This window comes from Chinchilla lanigera, unplaced genomic scaffold, assembly GCF_000276665.1.
Source record: "Chinchilla lanigera isolate Chin_1 unplaced genomic scaffold, ChiLan1.0 scaffold00155, whole genome shotgun sequence".
NCBI classification, from domain to species: Eukaryota; Metazoa; Chordata; class Mammalia; order Rodentia; family Chinchillidae; genus Chinchilla; species Chinchilla lanigera.
The window spans coordinates 1086059-1111185 of record NW_004955556.1 but is presented as its reverse complement, the minus strand read 5'-3'; the positions used below and the strand labels follow the sequence as shown (position 1 = coordinate 1111185).

The window sequence follows — 25127 nt, the reverse complement described above, 5'->3', positions numbered from 1 at the left end:
TAAAACATCATTTGTGATAACAGAAGAAATATGAACTACCTGGGGATAGCTTTATAAATATGCACAAGACCTATATACTGGAAGGAAAGACATATACACTAAGAAGTTCAAAGCATTACTGAGAGAAATTTTTAAAGATTTACATAAATGCAGATATGTAACAAGTTTATGTATTGGAAGATTCAAAACTGTTACAATATCAATTCTTACATGTTGATCTATTTTTTAAAATTTATTTCAGCACAATTTGTAATAGCTAAATCTTGGAGGCAGCCCAAATGCCTTTCACATGTTCTAGAACCTCAAAGTCCTTAAGCAACAAAATGAAGTCACAGTGATACAATTTTCACTTTTTTACATATTACTGACAGTCTCTCTAATATCACTGGAGTAAGAATTCTGGAGCAAAACAGAACCAGAAAACAAGCTAATCAATCCAGATTGGCACTGTGTCCGCACTGTTTCCGAACCTGTAGCTGAGACCCCAGCAATTCCCATCTGACTCCTAAATTTCAACCAAAAAAACCCCACACTTTGATGTTATGGCAAAACCAAGAAGTTAGGGTTCTTTCTTCCTAGTGTGTTCTTTTCCTGCTGTGTGAAACTGAGGTTGCATCTTGGAACACACAGGCCAAACTTACCTTCAAAAAAGGCCCAGATCTCTTTTTTTTTCTCAAATGATGAATCTTCTGAAGCTTTGAGGGAGATCACTGTAAGACACAAAAGCAACAGAGCAGCTTGAAGTGGAGCACACGATCATAGCCCACCATGACACTTACATGTATAAAGTAATTTTCACACTACCAAGACCAACAGAATGGGTGATCAACCAATCTCAGTTAGCGGATAAATCACACAACACTTTTAAGCTCGAGGTGCACAAAGGCCCCCTGGGTTGGGCTGTTAAATTGCCACTTGCTTGTTATGGGGCCCTGGGCAGGCCACTGAACTTCCTTGGGCCTCTGTTTCCCCATTTGGGGAAATGATGACAAGGGCCTGTGTTGAATGGGTGAGAGGATAAGATGGGTTAATGTGTCTGCAGTGCGTAGAACAGGGCCCAGGGCCGGTGAGCCATCTCTACCCACAAGGACACCAGCTCCCTAAAACAGGACTTTTTGTCCCTTCCATTTGAGACTCTACTTCTTATCTAAGGCCCAGATGGTCCTTAGTTGCTGGCCCCTCCTTGGCCCCTGAGAGTGATTCTCCGATGTCCAGATGGTCAACACAAAGGCTCTCATCCTTGCAGCTGACTCTGTACTGCAGGAAGAAGCATGATCATCCCAGCCAAGACATCTGACTGCAAGTCACTTTCATTCATTTTTCAAGGGCAGAAACTGTAGGTCCTCAACTTGATCCAATCCTAGGGCACCTGGCCTTATGTGGGAGAGAAAGTAGCAAGTTCTCCCTAATACAGTTATGGAGACACATGTTGAAAAAGCTCACAAACTGAAATACTATATTAAAGGGGTTTTAAGCAAATAATGAACTAGTGTTTCTTTTTCCCTGGTGCACTTATTTTATGGGAAATGTGGCAACTCTGTGGTATCAGAAGGTTAACCACACCAGTCATAATCTTATCTGCTCCTACAAGAAAGAAAAATCTTTATGCGAACCCTGCTAGAGCTTCAGAAATGTTCCCAAGGTCCTGCTGTAACTATCTTGTTTCAGCTGCTAATCCTGCACTGTCTCCCAAGTGCATTTGATATATTGTGAAGGACGTGTCCAGGTCCTCAGGATGCCAGGAGACGGGGCTGTGGGATACACGCTGGCCCAAAGCAAGGGCTCCATGGTGCACAGTCTGTCCCCACTCTGCTAAGTTTATTAACTTACCTCCCCACATTGCACAGCCACATATGGCTGATATAAATTGACTTTGGTCAGCCTTTCCTGTGGAGCTGGAAGAGAATAAAAGGCCTCAGGAATACATCATGCTAGGGGCTGGGATAGTAGCTCTAGGGTAGAGCCATGCTTAGTATGCAGGAGGCCCTGAGTTCCATCCCTAGCACAGCAAAAAAGAATCAACACCCCCCAATCCAAACCATAGATCATACACATTGGCCAAAGACTTTCTGAAATAAAATTCTCATGGAAAAGCACATCTGTTTCCCATGGAATCAGCGGTAGAAGGCTGGAGCTCTCTAACACAAATGATAAACCTGTGCACCTGTGGATGGTGTTGAGCTCTCTTGTGGCCCAGCTGGACACAAAAGTGATGGGACAAAGACAACAAGCAGCCCTGGGGCCCATGACGCTGGACCTTCCCAAGCTCCCACTTGGGGGGCTGCCAGTCCCTACCCTGGTAGGCTATCCTGTAGGGTTGGGCACAGGCTGGGGTTTCCATGGTGGGGAGCAGGCATGGTCCCCCCACCCCACCCTAGCAGGTCTGCTGGAACACTGTCTCCTCTCCTCGCCATCTCATTCCCCAGATGGGCAGAGCAGCATGACAAACACCCTCTTCCAGGCAGCCTGTGTCTTACCTCATGCTCTGACACTGGTCTCCCAGCAAAGGCTACATGGAGCAGACCCTGTGCACCCCCTTGCAGAGGCCTCATTACCCCAGCTGCAGGAAGTAACCTATCTCCTAGGAACCCCCCCCCACTGTGACCCCTAATGTGCTCCCTCTTTTTCCATCCCTGCTGCAACCAGGGGCCCCTCAGTAGAGATACTGTGGGTCCTGACCTGCTCTTCCATGGAGCACAAGGCCTTCAGCCCCTCTGCAGGCCCAGGAGTGGGAAGAGGGCAAGTAGTAGTACCACTGGTTAGCGAAGCAGAGGAAGCTAAACTGCCTGTCTCAATCCTGCTTTAGCAGAGATAATGTCCTGCACTATTTTGGTTTCTGTTAGTGTCCTGTGTCCTTTGATAGATTGAGGAGGAAGAGTACTGGCGAGCTGAGTCATCTCCCATTGACTGCTTTTCCTTTCCCACGGCATCTGGCACCCACGAGCAGGGTCATCTCTTTGCAGGGACAGGAAGTGGCCCCGGTGATGGGCTCTCCCCCTGGGGGACAGAGAGGCTGAAACATAAGGAAGGGCAAGTTGTGATATCCAGGGAGTCACTACCCTCTGCAAAGAGCTGCCTGAAGGTTGCCACAGGGTCACATGGTCAGGAAGCACTCGGCCCAGAGCTCCTTAGACAAACCAAGGGTATTGGCCCTGTGATGGAAGTGCAAAGAAGGAATCTCAGTCAAGTTCCCTTCGACAGTGTCTGCCGGAAAACTGTCACCCAGAGATGTGCACAAGCCAGAAGCTCAGGATTCTGCCCTGGAAGGAAAGCCTTAGAAGCTTCCCTGGGGACAGTGAGTCTCAGGGCTTCCGGGCTGTGAGCTCACATTGAGACCTGGGACCATACCCTCTGGGCACCAGGGGGCCTCTGGTGTCACTACCCATTATCTGGACTGGCTTTGGTCATACACAGAACAACCAAAATGATCTGTTTCTCCTGAAATTGTCTCTCCCTCTGTTCATCAGCGGGCCCAATCCCTTTAACAAAGAATTCTACAATTAGTACTTAAAATGTACCAATGGGTTTCACCCAATGCAAGGTGCACATTCTGACACAGAAATGGCTAGAAGTCAAGAGGACAGAGGAGCATGAAAGCTCCCAAGGAGCAGCCCAGGGAGCAGCAAAGGCTGACCCTGAGCTGGGGCTGTGGCCCTGGCCTTCCTATTTCCACCACTGGTCAAGCTGAGAGAAGTGCTGCAGATCTGGCCTTTAAGGAGTCACCTTCACTTGGTACCCCAAAGCTAGGGTCTGAATGTGCAGCATAGAGTCTGGGGGACCTGCCTGATGTGGGGGACACCTCCCAGGAGTTTGTGAACTTCAGGCCCCAAGACTCCACGTGGCCACACCCTGCCTTCAGCAAGGCAGGGATGAATCCAGAGCACACAGAAGAGGAGGTCCATGTAAAGGGGACAGAAGCCCATTCCATTTCCTGTCCAGACCAGGCAGGGCCTCCAGCCCCACCCTTCAGTATTACTGCTTCAATTCAACCCAGTGAAAATGGGAGGAGCCACAAAATAGCCAGGGCCAGCCCATCACAGAAGTGCTCTCCACTTGCGACTGTGAAAGGGCCCTCTGAGGGCAAGTCTCAGTTCAGAAATATGCGGTGTGCAGAACACAGGTGTCAGGACAAAGCCACCATGGAAAGCACAAGACCTCTCTAGGGGCAGGTGTCTCACCCCAGGGAATGACTCTCAGACCCAGAACGGAGGCCCTTGAGTTCCATTCGTCCTCGTGCCATGATCCTCTAGTGTCTCACTTTCCACACACCGCTATCCATAGAGCATGCCCTTTTAAATTTATCTTGATTGTCATCCAGTTTCTTCACTTTCTAGAGTCCTTCTCAGCCCATAGCTCAGGTCAGTTACTTTGAATCAATGGATGAAGTTGGATGTGGTGGCACATACCTGTGGACCCAGCAATTTGGGAGGCTAAGGCATGAGAATGGCTCAAGCCCAGAAGTTCAGGGCCAACCTGGGCAATAGAGAGAGGCCTCCCTTCAAAAAACAAAAACATTAATGAATGATATGGTTGTGATATTGTATCAGTGAGTGAAGGCCACCCAAAAAGAATATAGCCCCAGGGCCTTGACTTCCTTACAACCTGGAAGATTGGGAAGAAGCCAGGGCAGGGTCCCCCTACCCAACCTCCTTCCTTCATCTGGACCCTCGGAACCCCCAAGGACAGCAGCACCTGGGCCAATGGCTTCGCAGAACTCTGGGCTCAGAGTTATACACTTTGTGTCTATGATTACGCATTTTATGGCCTCTGACCTTTTGGTTTCTTACAAGACAGGAGCAGGAATCCTTCAGCACAAAGTGACTCTTAGGTTCTCTTAAGTTAAAAGAGAAGGCTAGAAGCACACGTCTTGGTCCTAGACACCCCAGGGCTTGTGGATTTGCACCCAGGAGAAAACAGACAGACCCTGCCCCAATTTCCTCAGGCAGCATCTTACATAGATCAACTGGAAAGAAGGCAATCAGAACAGAAGGTTGATACAAACTAAGTAAACGCAGGAAAAGAAGCTTGCGTAAAATCTCAGCTTGAATGTTAACACACTCAGCTCTTTGTCCCTCCTTATTCAAGGACAGGATGGTCCCCAAGGAAAACACTGTCAAGACACAGTTGTGTCCCTGCTATTTATAACTGGCTCTCTGTTCTTGGGGGAGGCGGCAGGAACCCAGAGAGACACAGCCCTTCTGTCCTGCCTCCTGCTTCTTTTCCCCCACCCTCCAAAAGCAGGTCAAAGGCAGGCTGTCCAGGGTACAGTCAGCCAAGTGTCAGCAGGGCCTGTGAGTGCCCAGCATGGTGCAACAGAAGAGGCCAACAGGCCTCCAGATCTGTCCAACCCTGCTGCCCCTCTCCCTGCACTCTGTCCTAGACAGATTCTGGAAAACAGAGCAAGCACACAAGGAAAAGGCGAGATGTGAAACTGAGTTCCTGCAATGGACACAGTGGTTAGAAAAGAAGCTCTCGCTCCCAAAGAAGGCCAGAGGCCACTGAGGAGTGCAAAGTCACCCCGGTGTTCCTACATGTGTCAGGAAACTGAGAGCTGGGGGCTGTGACTGACCCCACATACTGCACAGCGTTTCCCCCTCCTTGTGCCCATTTCAGGTGGGCATTCACCAGAGTTGGCACCACTCATTTACTCCTTCTTCCAAACCATCCAAGCCTGAGTCCAGGGCAGGGGGCATTGAAAAGGAGTCAGATGGGGCCCCTGGTGATGAGGGCCCTGGCCAGGTCCCTCTTGCCCCTCTGGCCTCCCATCACTACTCACCTTGTCCCCCACCTGCGAACACATATTCGACCCCCTTGACTATTTGTGACTTCCTTTGCTTCTTGTAGAATGTCCTCTGTGTGACCTTCTCACTCAAGTACTGCATCATTGTCCCCACCTTAGTCCCACATCAGTGTCGCCCACTAGTATGACCCCACTCACACTCTCCTCTTTTTGCTGTGTCAGCAAGTTCCATTAAATCCAGACTCATGGCTGCATAGTTACTGTCCTCTGGATTGTGAGGCTGGGGCTTCAGGAGGGCAGGGTATATAGCCTGTCCATCCTGACATCTCTTTGGGTGATGGCAGCATGTGACAGTTAATCTTAGCTGTCAATTTGACTGCATTGAGAGATTCCTAGGAAGGTGACTGGATTATGGGGCAATAAATTCATCTGTGGATTAAACCACCGATGTTCACAGCTGAATGTGCTGTTAGGAGATGGGCCTAGTAACAGTAGGAGGTGGCTGCTGGAGGTGAGCCTTTAGAGGGAATATCTCTCAGAGATGCTGTTTCCAAGCTCTGCTCCCTGGCTGCCATGAACTAAGCAGCTTCACTCCACCATGGCCTTCTACCATGATGTTCCTGCCTTGGAGTCTGCCATGGACTGAACTCTCTTAAACAACAATCAAAATCAAATGGATCCTCTTTTAAATTGTGGGTGGGGAATATTTTGTTCCAGCAACTGGAAAGGTGACTAATACATGGTCTCATGAACAGAGGCCTCATATATGCTTCAGAGTTTAAGTTTTTAATCCCCTAAATCCTTCCAAGACTGTGGCAGTCGGATGAGGGTCGGGACCATGAAGGATGGTTCTAAGTAGTGTTTAAATTACACTCCAGCTGTCAATTTGTTCCCTTTGAGTATCCGGACCTGTTGACACTTTAAACACTGTGATGCGTGCTTGCTTAATTAAGCAGTAACATTAAATGTTTTGTAAATCTCATTCCTAATTATCTGTTCTGTGTCTCCAGAGAAAAGGGAATTATTCAGTTAATTTCTTCCACTGAAACTTAAAGGCTCAGTTCTCTGTGGTATTAACTTTAGATCTAATTATTAAATTTCCTCTCCCATTATGGCATCAAACAGTCAGGTGATACAACTTATTCTAATTCCATATCTGCCCCCAAATACCTTTAGAGTGATAGGGCATTTTTCCATATGCTTTGTCCACTTGCTACATTTAAACCTGGCTTACAGAATATTTTTTTAAATTTTTATATATTTGCAGTACATAATGATTACATTCCTTATGAGGAACTGGTACATGTGTATAACACCTCAATTCTTTTCTTCACCCCCTTTTGCCTTTCCTTCCTCTCCCTCCATCTCTTGGTCCCCTTCCCTTTTGCAGAAGACCTTTCTCACTATTTTGTATTATTAGTCTTTATTTTCCTCTTTATATATAATATGGATTTCTCAGATAAGAGAAACTATGCTACATTTAAGCTTGTGTGTCTGATTTATAGAATCTTACATTACCATTTGGCTGTTAGACAATGCTGCTTGGGGCTAGATTGGAACCCTGACTAAACTGCAGCAGATGACTTCTTCAAACTGCTGCTGCCTAAAGCTGCTTGTCACTGGCTGCAGGGATCCAGGTGAATGCATGTCAGTCCCCCTAATTAGCATCTCTACTATTTCTGCAGCTGTCTTCTACTGTGAGTGAGTGTCTTCTTCATACTAAGAGTATGACTCCATACTCTTCTAGTATGGACTTCTATGTGGGCTCAGAATCTTAGACTCTCCTGGGATTGAACCCAGGGCCTTCACATTGAGCTATATCACTAGTCCTTTTTATTTTTTTATTTAGAGAGAGAATCTCCCTCAGTCCTTAACTTTGCCCACGGTGGGTTTAAACACGCAGTCTTCCTGCCTCAGCCTCCTAGAGTCCTAGGATTACAAGTATGCACCATATCCAGCTGGAAGAACGTCTGGTATGAGCTCATGGGATTTAAGCTGTTGCACTCTCAGAGCCAAAGCCTAAAATGAAAGCCAAGTGCACAGCGAGATGCTCATGCTTTCTAGGGTTGGGACAATGTTGCACCCTTAGGGGAGCCCTCAGACTATCCTATCTCACAGCTCCTGCTGGCGACCTCAGGGTGGGTGAAAACGCTGCCTTCTCTACACACAGAAGCCATGAGGCTCAGAGGCTCAGCCCCCAACTCCTGCACGTTCTCCCTTGTGTGGAGCCTAACTGCAGAATCCACAGGGTCAGGTGTGACCTTTGCATCTATAGAGCAAAGTTCGGTTTTGCACAAAGCATTTTGGGGGTTTACTACAACTGAGCATCCACAGTCTGAAAATCCTGAATCCAAAGTGCTCTGAAGGGGGCTGGGGATTTAGCTCAGCAGCAAAGCGCCTGCCTGGCAAGTGCAAGGCCATGAGTTTGGTTCCTGGTACCAGAGAAAAACCAAGAAAAAAAAAAAAAAAAAAAAAGAAACAAAGTGCTCTGAAGGTGCTTGACCCAAAAGTGTGTGCAAATATTGCACAACTGAAAAGCATTTCACGTATGGGATGCTCAAGCAGTCTTATTTCTCACTTGTATAAAAGATTCAGACTCCTAGAATACAAAACATTCACAAACTTGATCTTGTAATTTACCTTGAAGAGGACAGTAACATTGTGTGTGGGTCTGTAGGACTTTGATGAGCTCAGTGCTTAGAACAGCAATACTTGTTGGAACCAGTTACTTTAAAAGAAAAACTATTAGGTGGCTCTTTTGCTTTTTCTCCTTACCCTGAGGACATCAGGAGCCAAGAATCCCTGGGAATTGGTGCACGAGGCCATGGTGCCTGCCAGGCAGGAAATGTACTCCAGTTCTGAATTCCTGAGCTCCCCAACACAAGTCTCCCCCTTGGATAGAGGGAGGGACAGGCAGAGCTGTCTATCTCCCTGCTAGACTTGACCCTGCCTCTGCTCAGACTCCTTAATTTTCATCCTGTTTTCCACGTGCCATTCACTTCAGCCCTCCTCTCCCCACGGTTCTGGGCACAGGTCACTCACATACGGGCACTGAGCAATGTAGGGCATGACTGTACCATTCACATGATGGTGTCTTTTCTGCAGCGAGGCCCCCACCTACTCAAGATGCTGGGACCTAAGGGTGGTTGTCATCGGCTACGAGGATCCAGCTCAATGCACCTCAGCTCCCCAGGCAGCATGCTCCTGTGTCTTCCTGATCCCCTCTCCCTCGCCTCCTGGGAAACAGCTATTCCTCCTCATTTTCCAGGGGCTCCTTCTCTGCCAGAGCACTGCAAGACCGAGCATTGGGGTTTCCCAGGCTCCACCTTTAGCCCCTGCCTCTGGGCACCTCACCCACCCACAGCCTTCACCTGCCTGGCCTAGAGATCAGCTGTCAACAGAGATCACAGAGGAGCCTCACACCCAAGATGTCTGTGCCTACTGGACCGACCTGCCTGCCTGACAGCGTCCAGCCTGTTGCCCACCTACTCTCCTTCTGAAACCTTCCTTGTGGATCAGTTCCCCACTCCAGTGACCCTTTGTCCATGTGCACCATGGGCACCACCTTACACACCTCCTAAGTAGACCCCGAGGTCTGACCCACAGCCTTCCACCTTGCCCACAGCTATTCAGTTAGCCAAGACTTCTCACTCAATCTAATTATAGCTCCATTCCTCCTGGTAGATTTTATCCTCTATCATCGGAATCCTGGCCAATTACAAAGGCCTCTACTTCCTCCCTTTCTATGTGGTCTCCCCAGATCCATGCCCAACAACCAACAGAGAGATCCATCAAGAGATCTGAATCACTGTACAGCTTCCAATGGCTTACAGCACTATAGCAGACTCCCTGACCTGCCTTGGGGGAGGATCCTCTCTACTACATGCAGAATATTCAGATTCCGTCCCAGCACTATTAAGCTGGAGTCTTCTAGGCAGATGTTAACAATGGCTATAGATGTTCACATCAGTCAAGACTGAGAATGCTGACCGCCAAAATCAAACCCTTAGTATTCAGTAACAGCCCCTGCCTAATGCTGTCTCCCTAGATATCCACACTGATCTCACGTAAACCACCAGGGTTGGCTCTAGCTCTGCCCTTTCCCTCAGCCCTTGAGGGGTACTCTCCACTGGATCGGGCTTGCACTTGAAAGTCCCCCCATCTCCCCTGTGTTCCTAGGTCCATTGCTGCCAGGCCTGGGATCACTTGGTGTCAGATTATAGCCACTAGGGTCAAAATGTGCCCCAGAAAGCTCATGAGTTGGGAACTTGGCCCCCAAGGGAACGGGGTGGTGAGGTGGGTGCTTTGGGAGGGGCTGGATTATGAAGGCATCCTCCTGAGTAGATTAATCTTTTCATGGATCAGTGAGTGACAGAACTAAGGGGTTCTTGCAGGAGAGGCTTGATTCCAAAAATGAGCTCTCTCTGGCATATAGGTCCTGTCTTGCAATGCAATGCCCTCTTCGTGAAGGGCCACAAAGCTCTCACCAATGCCAGTACCATGTTCTTAGGAATCCCAGCCTCTAGGACCATGAGCTAAATAAAGCTCTGTTATTCATGCATTGCCCCATCTCTGATATTCTGTTATAGCAACAAAAGCCAGACTCAGTGATCCATACCACAGGGTGAAGGGGTAAATGATCCCCCCAACACCTGCTGCTGCTGTTTTTCAAATCAGCTTCTTCTGGCACTGAGCAAAGCGCCTTCTACAGAAGAACAGATTATGTCCCTCAACGTGGCAGCTCATTTCCTGTAATCATTTGCCAATCTCTTCCAGTGTGAATCTGTCTTTCTGGAAATGAGCTTCTGGAAATAAGGGATGGTGTGGTACCATTAGAGTCTCACCAGTGTCGTAGACACAACACACTCGCCTTTTTTCTCAGGGACCTGGCTCGACGGGTATGTGGCTGGAAATCACCACGATGCTGTAAGTCAGATCCAATTCACTCTCCATTGTGCCTATGAAGCCCTTGGCAGACACAGTCCCCAGCCTCCCGGTGATAATCCTACCGTGCTCGAGATTCATGCTCCCCCAATGTGTCACTTTGCCTTCCTTTGAATTGAATCTCATTTTGTTATTTCCTGCCTCTATTTCTTACCTCTCTGGAATCATCCTTGTTGTGCTTTATTCCTCACTGCTGACGTGAGGAACATTTCCCAATCTTGCATTTCCTGTAAAGTTCATTAGGGTGATGCGGGCTCCTTTTCCAATGTCACTGATAAAACAATTACATGATATCAAACCTAACATTTACCCCCGCGATTTCCCCAGATGACTTCCCTTGGGGATTCCCACCCTGTGTGTCTTTGCGACTGGCTGTTAAACCCACTTCCTGAATGAGCAGGGTTTCCCACCACTGAAACTGTTGTGGGGCACAGGCAACTTAAGATACTGCATCTCAGACTTTGCCTTTTCTTTTAGCTTTGCACAGTCATTAGGTTTGGTCTAACATTTTCTTTTTCTGACTTTTTTATTTTGCACACCATCCAAAATGCATCTGACAAGCATGTGACTATTGAGCTAGACTCTGTCAGGGCCACCGCCCAAGGGATGCAGCTTGGACATGACAGGCCCAGGGCCACGCATGAGTTCCTGGATACACCAGTGACTCCATCCCTTTCTCTCTCCCTCAGGAAAGCAATCAAAGCACAGTGACGTGCACTGATGCTGTGGTAGCAGACTTGACTCCAGTGCTATACGGACCAAGGATTAAAATCCCCAAGCAAGTGTTCAGGATGCCTTGATTGCACACCCCAATAATACCTATGGGTTTAATCTATTCAGCAGCCTGGTGAGTGGGCTTCCCAGCAAAGATCTTTCACAGCTAATTCTCCATACACACACATATACCCCTTAATGTCTCTCCCCTTCTCAGAGAAGAATTGCTGATGTTTCTTAAGTAGGGACCACATATACATCAGAAGTAACTCCAGTAAGGAAAAGTAAGAAATCCTAGAAAATAGCAAAGTGCCAAAAGACGTGCAACTGTCATGGTTAAAACAAAAAAGAAGAAAAAAATAAAAATGATCACCCTGCTCTGACAGGCTTCTAAAATGGGTTTTTAAATAAGAGGTTTAAGAAATTCGAAAGGGGAAAGGTAAGTCACTAAGAGACATGATCAAGGCAATGCCAAGTGCTTTTCTGATAAGTTCACTAGTAGGGATCGGGAATAAGTCATGGATACCTTAAAGGTGGCTTCTCACTAAAGCACCTGGTAGTCTGAAACTATTGAGATTATATGGAAAGACATGCATGATCAAGATATAAACCAAATGATAAAATGAAGATTCATAGTAAGGTCATACAAAAGGAATACTCACTCTGTCATACAAAATATGACTTACTCTCTGAAAAGCATTGGCCAATGTAATAAGGTTAGAAAAACAAATGAGGTGAGATCCCAGTTGTTGATTCTTTGAAGTGTTTCCCATGCAGTTCGGTTTTTGTTCATGAACTCTCTGCCTACCCCAATGTCTTCAAGATTTAAAAAAAGAAAAGAAAAAATGAATGAGATAGAAATTCATAGACACATTGAAAAGCAATGGAAAATGACTGCATTTGAAATTGTAAAGTGGCTCATGAGGTTGGCAAACACAAGCCAACAAAAGTCAAACATCTGTCAGATATCAGGATGTTAAAAGCTATGTGCACGTGTGTGTGTGTGTGTGTGTGTGTATAGATAGAGGGGTGGATCCTACTTATGAATATCTACAAATAAAACATAATAAAAACAAGAGTCATGTGAATGATTTTATAGATGACAAAAAAAAAAAAAACCACCCGAGATTGTAGGAACATGACGGGTTCCTGGACAGGAACATTTGAAGTAATAAAGGTCTGTAAGAGGCTGTGAGGGTTTGATATGGTCTGTGTACTCAAACACTAGAGGCCTAGTCCCCAGTGAGGTGGAGTAAGAGGCAGAGGAACCATACAGCAGGGCCTGATGGGAGATGAAGGTCAGAAAGGATCGCTACCCTCATCACATGACCCCAGTTCATTTCCTGGAGTGAGTTGTTACACAAAGGGCAAGCAGGCATGGAGTTTCTCTGGCTTCCTGTCTCTCCCTGGATCTCCCCTCTCATACCTGCCATCCTGCCATTGTGAGGCAGCCAGGGGCTCTCAGAGAGCCAAGGAAATGGAGCTATCCAGCTTGGACTATCAGCCTCCACAACTGTCAGCAATGAACCTCTTCTCTTTACAAACAACCCAACCATGGCTATTTTGTCAGAGTATCAGACTAAAGCAGAGCCATGTAGCCACCTCAAAGCAATTTATACTGTCAATAAAATCAAGCCCCATCATAATTTTCCCAAAACCATGTAAGTTGTTTCTCATGATTCTCTGAAAGAAAAATTCAATAAATAAGAATAGCTAGGTTACTAATTTAAAGAAAAAGACTTATCCTATTCCCTAATAATTAAAATAGATCTACATAGTTTAAACATAATTCATATTTAAATGTAGAAATTTAGCTTATAACAGGAAAAATTCTATTCAATAGATATAGGAGTCAGAAAGTTAGCATTTGGAAAAAAGATAATCAGTTAATAGATAAATAAGTAATTAGCACATATGTATAAGTCGATTTCAAGGAGAAAAAAGAGCAAAGCTTGCTTTTTCTCATTTAAAAATATTACAGAAATATATGAAAAACATTTGTATAAACTTGAGGGTAGGAAACATTTTCTAAAATCAGGAACAAACAAAGGTACCATGTGCAGCTTATTGAATGAAAATTACACTTTAATAAAAAGTGACTATTGGACAAAAGGAATACCATAGTGGGTAAAAATGACAAATTCAACTACAAAAATATCCTGAAAGTATGAAATATCTCTATATTAAAAGAAACATAAAATGGAAAAATCAGTGACAGACAGAAAGAAATGTTTGTGCCACAAGTAAGAGCAAAGAGGTAATGATCGGAAATGCATGTGTGTACATGCACGCGCGCACACACACACACACACACACACACACACACACACACAGTAGAAAGACAGCAACCCAATTATGGACAGCTGTAACTACAGGCAGGCAATTCACAAAAGAAATTTTTTAAGCAGTCAATAGTCATGAGGAGATACTACAACCACATTACTAATTGAATGGACAAGAGAAATTAAATTTATCACATGAAATATAATAATTAAAATTAAAATAATGTAATACTTTTCCCATCACTGTGATAAATAATGGAAAAGATTAACAATATTGATCATTCACTAGGCTTCAGGGAAGGAGACACTCTCCAACAATGATGGTCAGAGTATAAATTTGTAAAGTCTCTTTGGCAATAGAGTTTTGGCTTTGTCTAGTAAAAATTTAAATATGTGTAGCCTTCAGCCCAGCACTATTTCCAGGAACCAAACCAGCAGGGACAGTTGGAAATGTGAACAAAGCTGTTCACTAAATCACTGTGCTGGTGGAAAATTGGAAGTTTCCTAAATGTTCATCCTGAGGATGGGTGTGTGTGTGTGTGTGTGTGTGTGGCGATTACAGACAGTTTGATCCTGTCCCACTACATGATGTCATTTACAGAAAATGCATGGAAAACCATCTATTACAAGCTTTTTGCAGAAGTCAGATTCTGTCCAACATATGCGTATTAGGAGATACACAAATAATTTTAGAACAAAACTCCAGGTATAATATACTTCTGTTTGAAATGGTATTTGGAGTCGTTTTGTTCCTTTAACATTTTACAGTATAAATGCTGTAGATAACAGCAATTTAACTTAGGCAAAAAGCAACTTTTATTTTAAAAGTTCCAGATTGAATATAAATAATATAGACTTTTTTTTCTTTTCTTTCTTTCTTTTTCGTTTTCTTTCTTTCTTTCTTTTTTTTTTTTTTTGAGGTACTGAAGCTAATTTCTAATATCTTAGATATAAAAAAGGGAAAAAACAAAGGACAAAATTTTTTTCAATAAACAAAGAGAAACAAAGAGTACAGTCTATTATTTGTACTTCTAAGCAACATTTTGGCCATCCTTTATTATCATGATACACAGTGTATTAATTATTCTTTGATTATTTTGTTGTGAAATTTTGTTTTATTTTTTTGTAAAGGCAAGACATGTGCTTTTTATATTTTCTTCATGAGTATCTACTTATAGCACATTACAAAGTTTTAAAAAGGGAACAACTAAAATAAAAGCTTAGGCCTTATCTTCCATGATGATTTTAGATTTTTATACTGTAATAATTTTGATGCTATTTGTCACTGGATATAAATACAATACAGAATATAATTTTTAAAAGTCAAAAACTCAGCAATAACCATAAAGCAATATGAAAGTCCTTGTTAAAATGTACCTGTACCCATGTGGTCACGCATGAGTAAAATAAGGACTTGCAAGCTCAACAGGGGACTTTTGGTGGGGGTGGGGAAAGATGGCTTTTCACTTTTCACTCTTTGCTTTGTTTGACTCTTCCACCCATAATTACTCTACATCCTTCCTATGCCACAGCAGATGACTAAAGCAGTGCAGTAACGACAGTGTTGGATCAGCCTTGCCCAAACCAGAATCCCCAGGGCGTCCTCAGCAGAGGGATTCCCACAGGTTGGCACACACAAAAGAAGCTTGAGGGAAAAGGAGGGGAGACAGGCCATTGAATGAGATGTGCAGTTGGAACAGGCCAAGGAAAGAGGCAAGGTCTCCCAGATGGTGCCAGCATCCACCTCGTCACGCCCAAACCAAAAGCATCCACAGCACAAGGTGCTGGTGGGCCCACCAAGAGCACTTTGGGTAACCATGGGACCATAGGGGTCTTTAAAAGTTCGAATTTTTCTTTTAAAGATGATCCACTTCTCCAAACTTCCTCATACTCAGTGCATAAACCACCATGCCCTCCTCTCTTCAGCTCAGGTGAATGGAGAGAACACTCAGATGCTGGCCCAGGAGGTCAGAGTCCAGCTTCCTTTCCATATGGAAAGAGTAGAGAATGGCCTCAGGGGCAGCGGGAAAAGCCAGCTAGAGTTGTCTGTGTCTCACTGCATTTCCTCTCCCATCTTCCTTATATAAAGGCCCCTGCCCACCTGCACACAGTGACAGGGTGACTGGTAGTACTCTGAGGCACGCCCCCATCTCCTCAGAGTTGGTTTTGAATAAAGCCTTCATCCTTTCACCATGCCTCCTATGTTCAGGGGGAGCAGCCAGCATGTGGACCTGAGAAACCAGAAACTTCTGTGCATCCATCAAGCATGAACTGAAGGTCAGTCTTGAGCCACATGTCCATTGTCATCATCATTAGCATCCTCCAAAGGTACATATGATTATAGTAGAGAAACAGAAACAACACACCTGGAAAGAATGTGTTACCAGCTCCCTGGGCATCTCTCAGCCCAGTTAACGCATCACAGTTAACCATCACCATGATGGAGACCAAGCCACAGGAGAAAGCATTTTTCAATGCTGGTGAGACTAGAAATCCATTAGTTACTCTAGAGGTGAGTTCAGATCTTTGAATTGTATCTATCCTTAAGTAGGGGAACTCTTTGACCAATATCTTATTTCTAGGATGTTATACTAAGTACAAGGACATTAGCTGAAGTTACCTGACAAGGATTTAGCATATCTTACATGTCCAGTAACAAGTAGGAAGCTAAATTGTGAAATATCCACACCATGCTTGCTACTCCACTATAAAAATCATGCTGTAGAACCATAGTTAACAAAAGACAACATGTGGACTGTTTAGTACTGTCAGAAAAGCCAGGCATAGGGCAGTATTTATGCTAAGAATGACATGAGATTGTGTGTTTTTATTTGCATGAAATAACTGAGAGGACTGATACCAAATGTCAGATTGCATTGCAATGGAGACTTGGAAAGTCAGTTTTACTTTCTTCTTTAAATCCTTTCAGTATTTTTCCATGTTTTCTGTGATTAAACTACGTTATTTCTGCAATAGGAAACAATCAGCATATGGAAATCAAGAACAAATAATGAGAGCTGACACTCCCCTGGCAAGTGCTCTGTGCAGGCACTGTTCCATGCCTGTCTGCGTGAGAGTCACCCTCAGTCTGCTGGGGAGGAGCTCGCTGCAGAGGGATGACGAGAGACAGGTCCTTCCCTCAGGAAGTTCACAGTGAAAGACAGTTTCGCTTCAGGTAAGAGCGTGCAGGAAGAAACTCTCAATTGAGTCCATGGTGAAGGGCACAGGGTGGAGCAGTGTCATAAGGGAAATCCCAAGCATGGTTTCTTCTCCCATGGATGGTTGGAAAATCCAGCAGAAAGAAGGAAGTAAAGCAAATGTGGAGGAAACAAAAACTATGGCCCTGGAAGGCTGGAGAAGGGGAGAAAAACATGTGTCTGGAGGGTGAGGAACCCACTCCTAAGCATCTCTGTCACCCTTCCTTAATATTCCAACCCAAAGCCTTTGCCTGCAGAATTGATCATTACACCTTTCACTTCAGTTTTTGTTTTCCACATAACCACTACCAACAGGAGATTCAGATTTAGGTAAACAAGGTCCCTGATGATGAACCAGACACAAGGCTCAGAGAAAGGTGACCTGGGTAGACAGCTGCAAGTCTGAGCCCAGCCCTCATTGGAAAGGAGATGACTGAGCCAAGCCTCACCAGCTCCCCTTTGTGAAAAGCACAGATCAAACTACATAGCCTGTCAGGCTTCAGGCCATTTACTTAAGGGTGACCCTCCTTAGTCCCTTTTTGTAACCCCCTGGAAGCATGGTCATTATTTCTTGAGGCTTTGTGTCTTTCCACCAGCAAGCCATGGTCAGCTGCAGGCTGATTCTGGGCAGACCTAGTGAGAAAGGCAGCAGCATGTGAGATCAGAACCACTTCCAGGTCAGAGGTAGAGGGAGGTGGGGTGGCAGACAGACAGACAGCTGGAGAGGAAGAGGAGAAAGAAAAGGCACAGTAAGCAGAGGGGAAGGGAGTAGACAAATAAAGAAATGGGAGGGAAGAGGCAGGAGGGAGAGGGAAAGGGAGAGGAGGGAGAAGAGGAGATGAAAGGGAAAAGTCTTATTTCCAGTGAAGTCTTTTGGAGCAAGTTCCTTGTGAATGTTCTAGAATGAACCGGTTAGACTCACTGAAGTCAGTTCTAAAGCTAGATGATCATGCTTACTTGAAGGAAACAGACCTTTTTATATGTTCTAATCACAGAGCTTCATCACTCCCAAGAGATTTAGCATATGATTCTAGAATGTGCTGTGACAAGAATATAAAAATTACATTAATCACACATGCATGGCTAATTGATACCCAGCGTTCTCCCCTTAGCCCCTGTGCTTCTTATGTAATTCTTTTTGTTTCCTATGCCAAAATACATATTTATACTAATAGTCATTTGTTTTCTTGAATTAATTTGCTAAAGATGAAAAAGTGCACAACATTTTAGTTCATACATTGTTCTGTGCTTACTAATGGTATAATACTGCAAACTCCAAAGGCAAGGGGCTGCTTTAAAGACCACCTATATAAACTACTTCACTTTAACATGCTCCTTATTCATGCATCACACTGACAGTACCTCACACAGTTGAGTTTTATCCCTTAAAAAGGCTTACCAGCCAAGCATGGTGACACAATCCTCTAGAAACTGAGGCAGAAGGATTACTGTGAGTCCAAGACCAGCCTGAACTACACAGCAAGACCTTGTCTCAAAAAACTAACAAATAAACAAACAATAAAACAGGAAACTAAAACAAATCAAAACAAAAAAGCTTATCAAAATAATAATTGTAAGACCTTTAATATTACTTAATATTATATATATAACAGAGCTAGACCATTTTTTGTATTTTCATACCCTGCAATCCTCTAGATCTTCTGATGCACTAAATCCTAGTTCCAAACAACCAAAGATATAATTTGAGTGCACTACAGAAAGCCTTATGACACTGGCAAGAGGTGTCCTCCTTTTGGGTCTCTGATGACAAGCCATGGCCACCCCTCAAGGTGGCACTGACAGGCCATGTTGTCTGGGAAGCAGTGTATGCCTCCTGTCCGTCTCCTGGAAGAGGTGCTGTCTCTGGGCCTTGGCCCCCTTTCTGAAGGATTTCTTAGCCTGAGCTTTGATCGCATCCACTAGGCGATGCATCAGAGCCACTGATTGCTTTCAGAGCCCTGATTCACATCAGGGCCTCCTGGCCAAAGTGGGCGTCTCTGTCGGCGCCCTTGTGAGCCCAGCCAGGTGAACAGAGCTGAGGTGATCTGAGCTGCAGGCTGGGCTCTGATAGAGAATCCTCACTGGGCACACCCAGCCAGCCTGGAAAACCGGGACCCCCTGAGTCTTCCAGCCACTTGCCAGGGCTGAGCCCCTCTCCAGAGCATGCCTGGCCACCTAGGAGCCCCAGGGATGCGCAAAGAGTTTCTGTGGGTTCTGCAGCACCTGGAGGCAGACCCTGTCCCCAGCCTCTGTGAGAAGGCAGGATTCAGCTTTTGGAAGCTCCTTAGCAAACCCAGGCAGGTCCCAGGGTTACCAGAGAACCAGACCCCATCCGCTTCCACCACTCTCCATAGCTTCCACATCCAACTCCTTCTGTCTTCCCTAAAGCAGCCCAGCCCTCTGCAGAGATAGTCAAGGTAGATCTCTGCCCTCTTGCAACAGTCCCTGCTGAATGTAGTCTGTCCTCGGCAACCTAATGAGTGTCCAGTCGCTCACCTGAGAGCACATAGCCAGTCTTCTCCCATGAAGATTCTTGGTAGAGCTAACACAGGCCCCTGCATGGTGACCTTAGCTGGGACCAGGTCCTTCCCCTCCTCCACACTCTCCCCATCTTACCTCTCATCTCCGTGGCCGAGGAGCCATTGGACCAGGCCGTCCACTTGTTCCGGTGCTTGCTGATCTCCTGCACACGGCAGACATACTGGCCCTGGTCAGTTGGCCGCAGCATCAACACTGAGAGCCTGTACAGCTCCCCACACTGCTCTTCCAGCAGCCGCAGCCTCCGGCGGTGCACACTACGGCTGAAGTTCCCATAGTACTGTACAGCCCGGAGCTTGGTCATCTTTACCATCAAGGCCTCTGGGCTGTTGGCACCTACGAAAAACCAGCGCACGGCCAGTAGGCTGTCCTTGAGCCTCTTCTGGGACACGTGGCACCAGAGAGTGGCATTGTCCCCCTCTAGGTAGTCAACTACAGGCCCTGGGGACACGGTGACATTGAGAGCCCAGCAGACCTCTGCAAAAGAACGAGAATGGGGAAATGGTGAGTAAAGACTTTACTCTCCACGAGGCACTGTGCACAGCCAAGGAGCCTGCAGGGCCTCAAAGCCATGGTAGCTCCGGACCTGTATGGCTGGAGCTGGTGGCCCCATGCCCCCTACTCATCTCCCACCTTACTGGCAATCACAGGAGCTCTCCTGGGGGATATTGGGGCTCCACATTCTCATGTCTGGGGGATCCCATTCCCATGGTTGCCAAACAATGACCCCCCTGGCCAGATATTGTTCAGAAAACTAGTCACTGACATTTAAAATTCATCAGACTCCACATAAGAATCTGCAGAGCTGGAATCTCTTGAGAACGCCCAGCCCACAGCCATGTTTGCAGCCAGTGTCCCCGAGGCCCGCAATCATCAGCGTGGGCAGTGCTGGGGTCAGGCTGCCCTCTCCGACCGCCTGTCTGCCACAGTCCTGAGCTTGCCTTTCCCTTCCTGTCTCCAGCCAGCGCAGATGCTCCATAGGGGCGTGGCAGGTGCTAAGTCTACACACTGGGCTGGAGCAGCAGGGGTGATTTAGGGTCTTCCTCAGGCTCAGGACTGGGTTCTCAGAGTTGAAGTGCAGGAGTAAATGTGCCTCAGGGACAGGGAGGAAGGAAGGACTGCACCAGCAGTCCAAAAGGTGCTGCAAAATTTCAGCCCCACCCGTTACTTCCTGTCTTTTGGTTTCTTAAAAGATGTCTGAGGCTGTCCACCCTGGCTGCCATTCTGCCCATGAGCTGATCTTTTTGGAGCTATCCCAATTCACCTGGCTATCCAGATCAGTAGACCTCAGAAAGGCCGAGTGCTGTGATCTTTCTTTCCCAGGAGCCACTGTTCAGAGTGGACAGTGGTCCTAGGGCTTGAATGTGTCCCTCTAACATTCTTGTGTTGGAAAGTTAATCCCCAAAGCCATAGACTAACAGTTGGAGAGGGGGCCTTTGGGAGTGATTCGTCAGGAATATAGCCTCAGGATAGTATTAATGGCTTTGTAAAGAGAGGAAGAGAGTCCTGGGGTAGCCAATGGCATTTCCATTCTTTATAAATTATCAGGTCCAGGTGTTTTGTTATAGTAACAGAAAACCAATCAAGAGACTCTGGCAGACAGAACCAAGAAAGGATCTTTGTGCAGAGTGCTGGAGGCTCTATCTGTGCAGTCTAAGCTGAACCCTCACCAGGTCCCACATCCCCACTCCCTACAGCCCAGGGTGGCACTCCCACTCGAGGAAGCATCTTTCCCTGCCCACACAGCCACAGCAGAGGTATTCTATGGGCCATTCCAAGCCACAGCAGCAGACCCCTAACACTTCTGGTCACAGGAGGGACTTTGGGCCTCAGATGTCAGAGTCACCAAAAACCTTGTCCTCTGGTCAGTGCTGCAGCCAAGCAAAAAACAAGGAGGGAAAAGAAGAGGAGAAAGATATGAATGTTTGACAAGGAGGGCATGGGTCCCTGAGGAGCCATGAGGTTGTTCTGGGACTGTCATAGAAAAAGCACTCTTCCTCTTCCTTGTAAACTGCTGGCAATAGGTCTTAGTCTGCTTTAGATGGCTAACAACACAGCACTACAGACTGAGTAGGTGCTGGCCCAAGTACAAGAGGCCACGTCTGGTGATGCGGAGCCCTAGGATAGCAGAGGGCATCATAGCACCAGAAACTGGGTGCCTAAAAGACCTATCTCACTGGCTTTCATGGCAGACACACCCTCATGATAGCTCATAAGCCAATTAATCCATTAACTGAAGGAATGGGTTGATCCTTTCAGGAGGGAGCCTGGATCACCTCTGCAAGTCCTACCTCTTGATGGAAATTAAACCTCACCTGAGCCTCAGAGGGGACAAGCTGTTCAAAGCATAGTAGTCATGCTCTTCTACGGCTTTCATGGTGGATTTCATACACCAAACGCTATGAGCATTCTGATGTCAGGGTCATCTTATCTCTTAGAAGCCAGGCACTGGCCCACAGGACTCTCCAGAGCAACTTAACAACTTTGACAGTGAGTGCCTCTGTCACTAAGGTAACATTCACAGGGGGACGAGGAACTAGGCCAATGCTCAGCTGGACTCTAAGGCCCTGAAGGATAGTTCGGAGCCCCCTGCCCCACCCCTGTGTCCACAGTGATGATGGACAAAGCCGCCCCAGGGAGACACTTGGAAATACAGATAACAAAAGCCAAGGTATCCTATGTTAACCCCTGGGAACCTATGAATGTCACCTCATGTGACAAAAAAGCATTTTAGGGATGCGATTAAATTCACCTTCACATGGAAGGGAAAGTGCCCTGCCGCTCGTGCTGACTCCTCCAGTAGCGGTTCCTCTGCTGTCAGAAGTCACTGGTGCAGAGTGAAAGTGGAGAAATTGGCCCACATCTTACTTGTGCTCACCTACCTGGCAGGCTGCTTACCCCTGGTCCTACTGTACTCCCTGCTGATGGCTGAGCCCCCACAGCAGGGCTCCCTGGTGAGCCAGGGGCAGCTGGGACCCCCACCCCAGCAGCCACCAGGAGCAGGCAGCAAAGGCACGCAGCTGGCTTCCAGAGCCCAAGGCCAGCCCTTCCCACCTGAGGGCTCCCACTGGGGCCCAGGGAACTGGGAAGGCAGGAAGTGGAAACTATGGATGGGAAGATAGTGAGTGACATGTGCCCCAGGCTCCTCCTATTAACGCTGCATGAAGAAGGGCTTATATACAGTCACCACAACCAAAAGAATGTGCCCAGCATTGCAGCCCTGGGGAGCCCCAGAGTTGCCGGGAAGTGTAGGACACAGGGACACTGCCAGCTTCCAGGACACACTCTGCTTTCTCTCTCACAGCATGCTCACCTCTCTGCCTTCATTCTGCCTTGTTTTCTCTGACCAATGGTTACAGCACCTGTTTCTTCCATCACGGTGTAAAGATCCCATTATGTGTCCCCCTGCAAAAATTCCCATGTAGAAATTCTAACTCCAGGACCCAACGTGTGACTACATGTACAGATGGGGCCTTTAAAGAGGGGGTTAAGTCCACATGAGGTCCCGAAGGTGGGCTCTACTCCAACATGATCTGAGATGAGCACAGAGCCATGCAGACGCCCACTGTCATCAGGAAGCCAAAGGCAGAGGCCCTGGAAAAAAGCAGGGCAGCTGACATCTTGAGCCCAGGTTTCTGGCCTCCAGATCTGTGCCCAAGTAAACTCTTGTTGCTTAAGCCCCCATCCGGGGTGCTCTGTTAAGGGCCACCTCAGCAAACAGATACAACTTGTTGATTGCAACTGTAGTGTTCTATGAAATAAATCAGAAGCACAGCTTAAATATTGCACGGCTTCTCTTATATGAGAAACCCAAAGTACAAACAAATTAAAGAGTAAAATAAAAAGATAGGCAGTAGGAAACAAAGATAAACCTTTTGCAAAAGGGAAGGGGAGCAAGAGACAGAGGAGGAGGAAGAGAGGGGGGATTAGAATTGGATGCAAAAGGAATTAAGATGCGTTATGTACATGTACTAGCATCCCACGAAGAATGTAAATGTTATATACTGCAAACACGCACTGATAAGAATTTTAAAATATTCACATCCACCTTTAACACAAGGCGTTTGGGATTGAAACTGAAATGGCAGGGTCCTCCCACCCAGCTGCAAAGCTGCGAAGCTGGAGGTCACAGCTGTTAGGTTGTGGGAAGTCTTCTGGGCAAGGCTATCCCCAGCACTGAGCTGGCAAAGGCAGAGGCCTGGCCTCAATGTAGGTGACTTAGCAGGCTGGGATCTCGAGGGGAAAGAGGCACTGCAGGACCAGGCCTGGTGAGCATGAGCAGAGCAGGATGCCCATTTCAGTGCCAGCAGAAGAGGAGGGCACAGGATTTCTGGTGCAGGCCTAAAATGTGTGGGTGGCAGGTATGTGGTGAGGGCCACACAAGGAAGAGTAAGGTGGCTCTGGCACAGGAGGACAGAATATGAGGGACCCCAAACTCCAGCTCTCGGGGTTCCTGAGGGCTCCTGGAAAGAAGACTATCATTGACCCCTAAGCAGTGCATACTGGGGTACCCTCTCTGACAGTCGCTGCAATCAGGAAGGCAGGGGTCACCCTACAGAGAAGGAAGGGACGCTAGTGCCCACAGCATCTATTGCCCGACAGCTGCTGCCCCGAGGCCGTGAGAGGGGGCCTGGCCTAGTCTTCAGCCAAACCAGGGACTGCAGTGACAAGAAGTGCTTCCCACGGCCCATTCCGGGTTCACCAGAAGTTCCACTGCCCTTGTAACCAGGGGACACTGGGTGCATCTCTCCCCACTGGTGTCCAAATCCCTCCTCCAGCCCAGCCCTTGGGAGAGGGCCACCACTGGGGAATTACTTCCCTATGCGTGTGGATCACTTTCCTTATTTACAAGGCAAATGCCAAACAGCTTAGAGGTTGTGAGCAGTCTGGGACCAGGTTTGGGGGGTGGGGCTCACAACCCTGCTCTACCCTTATCAGGGCACGGGTCTGTGCCTCAGTTTCCCCACCTGCAACGGGTGGTAACAGCACCAAATGAACTGAGTTAATGTTTTGTGCAGTACTTGGATCTGTAAATATCTGCTCTCATCATTGTAACTTTGAAATATTGTTGTGATGAAGTGAGATCATACACAACTGGCCCCAGAAAGGCACCAGGAGGGGCACTCAGGAAGTGTGAGCCACCCGGTCCACTCGTTCTCACGGCCATTCCAGCTGCGGCCCTGGGGAATCCAGAGCGCAAGAAAGTTTTCCTAGTTTGCAAGTGGCAACCGCGAGCTTCGGGGAGCCCGCGCTAGCAAAGGCTGTCTGAGGCGGGTGCGTGCGGGAAAGTGCGCTGCTTCCCAGTGGAAGCCGTCCCACCAGGCCCCAGCCATCCCGTCCCCGTCCCAGGCAACCGGGACAGAGCGCCAAAGTGGCTCCCGGGACCCGTCAATAGCTGCGCTCCCAACTGTCGAGAAGGCGGCCACCCGCCCGCCGGGGCTGGCCCGTTCAGGCCTGGAGCTTGGGGACACCGCGCTGTCCCGGGCCTTTCCGGAGGGGCGCACTGTGTGACAGCGCCGCCGAGCCCTGGCGGGTAGGGAGGGGACGCCAGGCGCCGGACCCGCCCCAGCCCCGGACCCCCGGGCCCCCCGCGCCCTCAAGCGCTTACCCGGGCCCGGAGCCCGCGCCCACAGCAGCGCACGCACGCCGCGGGACCAGTCGAGGGCGGGGCGGCTGAGACCTCTCACCGCGGGCAGAGAGGGGGGTGCACAC

At 47.3% G+C, this 25127-nt stretch overlaps 1 protein-coding gene across 4 annotated transcripts in view; it reads right to left on the bottom strand.

The window, feature by feature from the left end:
- Vstm4 (V-set and transmembrane domain containing 4) overlaps nucleotides 1-25127 on the bottom strand; it is a 75091-nt gene that overhangs the window by 49731 nt on the left and 233 nt on the right. For 3 of the 4 annotated variants that reach the window (XM_013508815.1, XM_013508817.1, XM_005412575.2), the window contains exons 2-4: nucleotides 25024-25054; nucleotides 19494-19892; nucleotides 642-710 (exon numbers count right to left, since the gene is read on the bottom strand). In XM_013508815.1, the coding sequence (XP_013364269.1) occupies nucleotides 642-710; nucleotides 19494-19892; nucleotides 25024-25054 (499 nt within the window). The remainder of the gene's footprint in view (nucleotides 1-641; nucleotides 711-19493; nucleotides 19893-25023; nucleotides 25055-25127) is intronic. The other variant, XM_013508816.1, reaches the window with a different exon arrangement.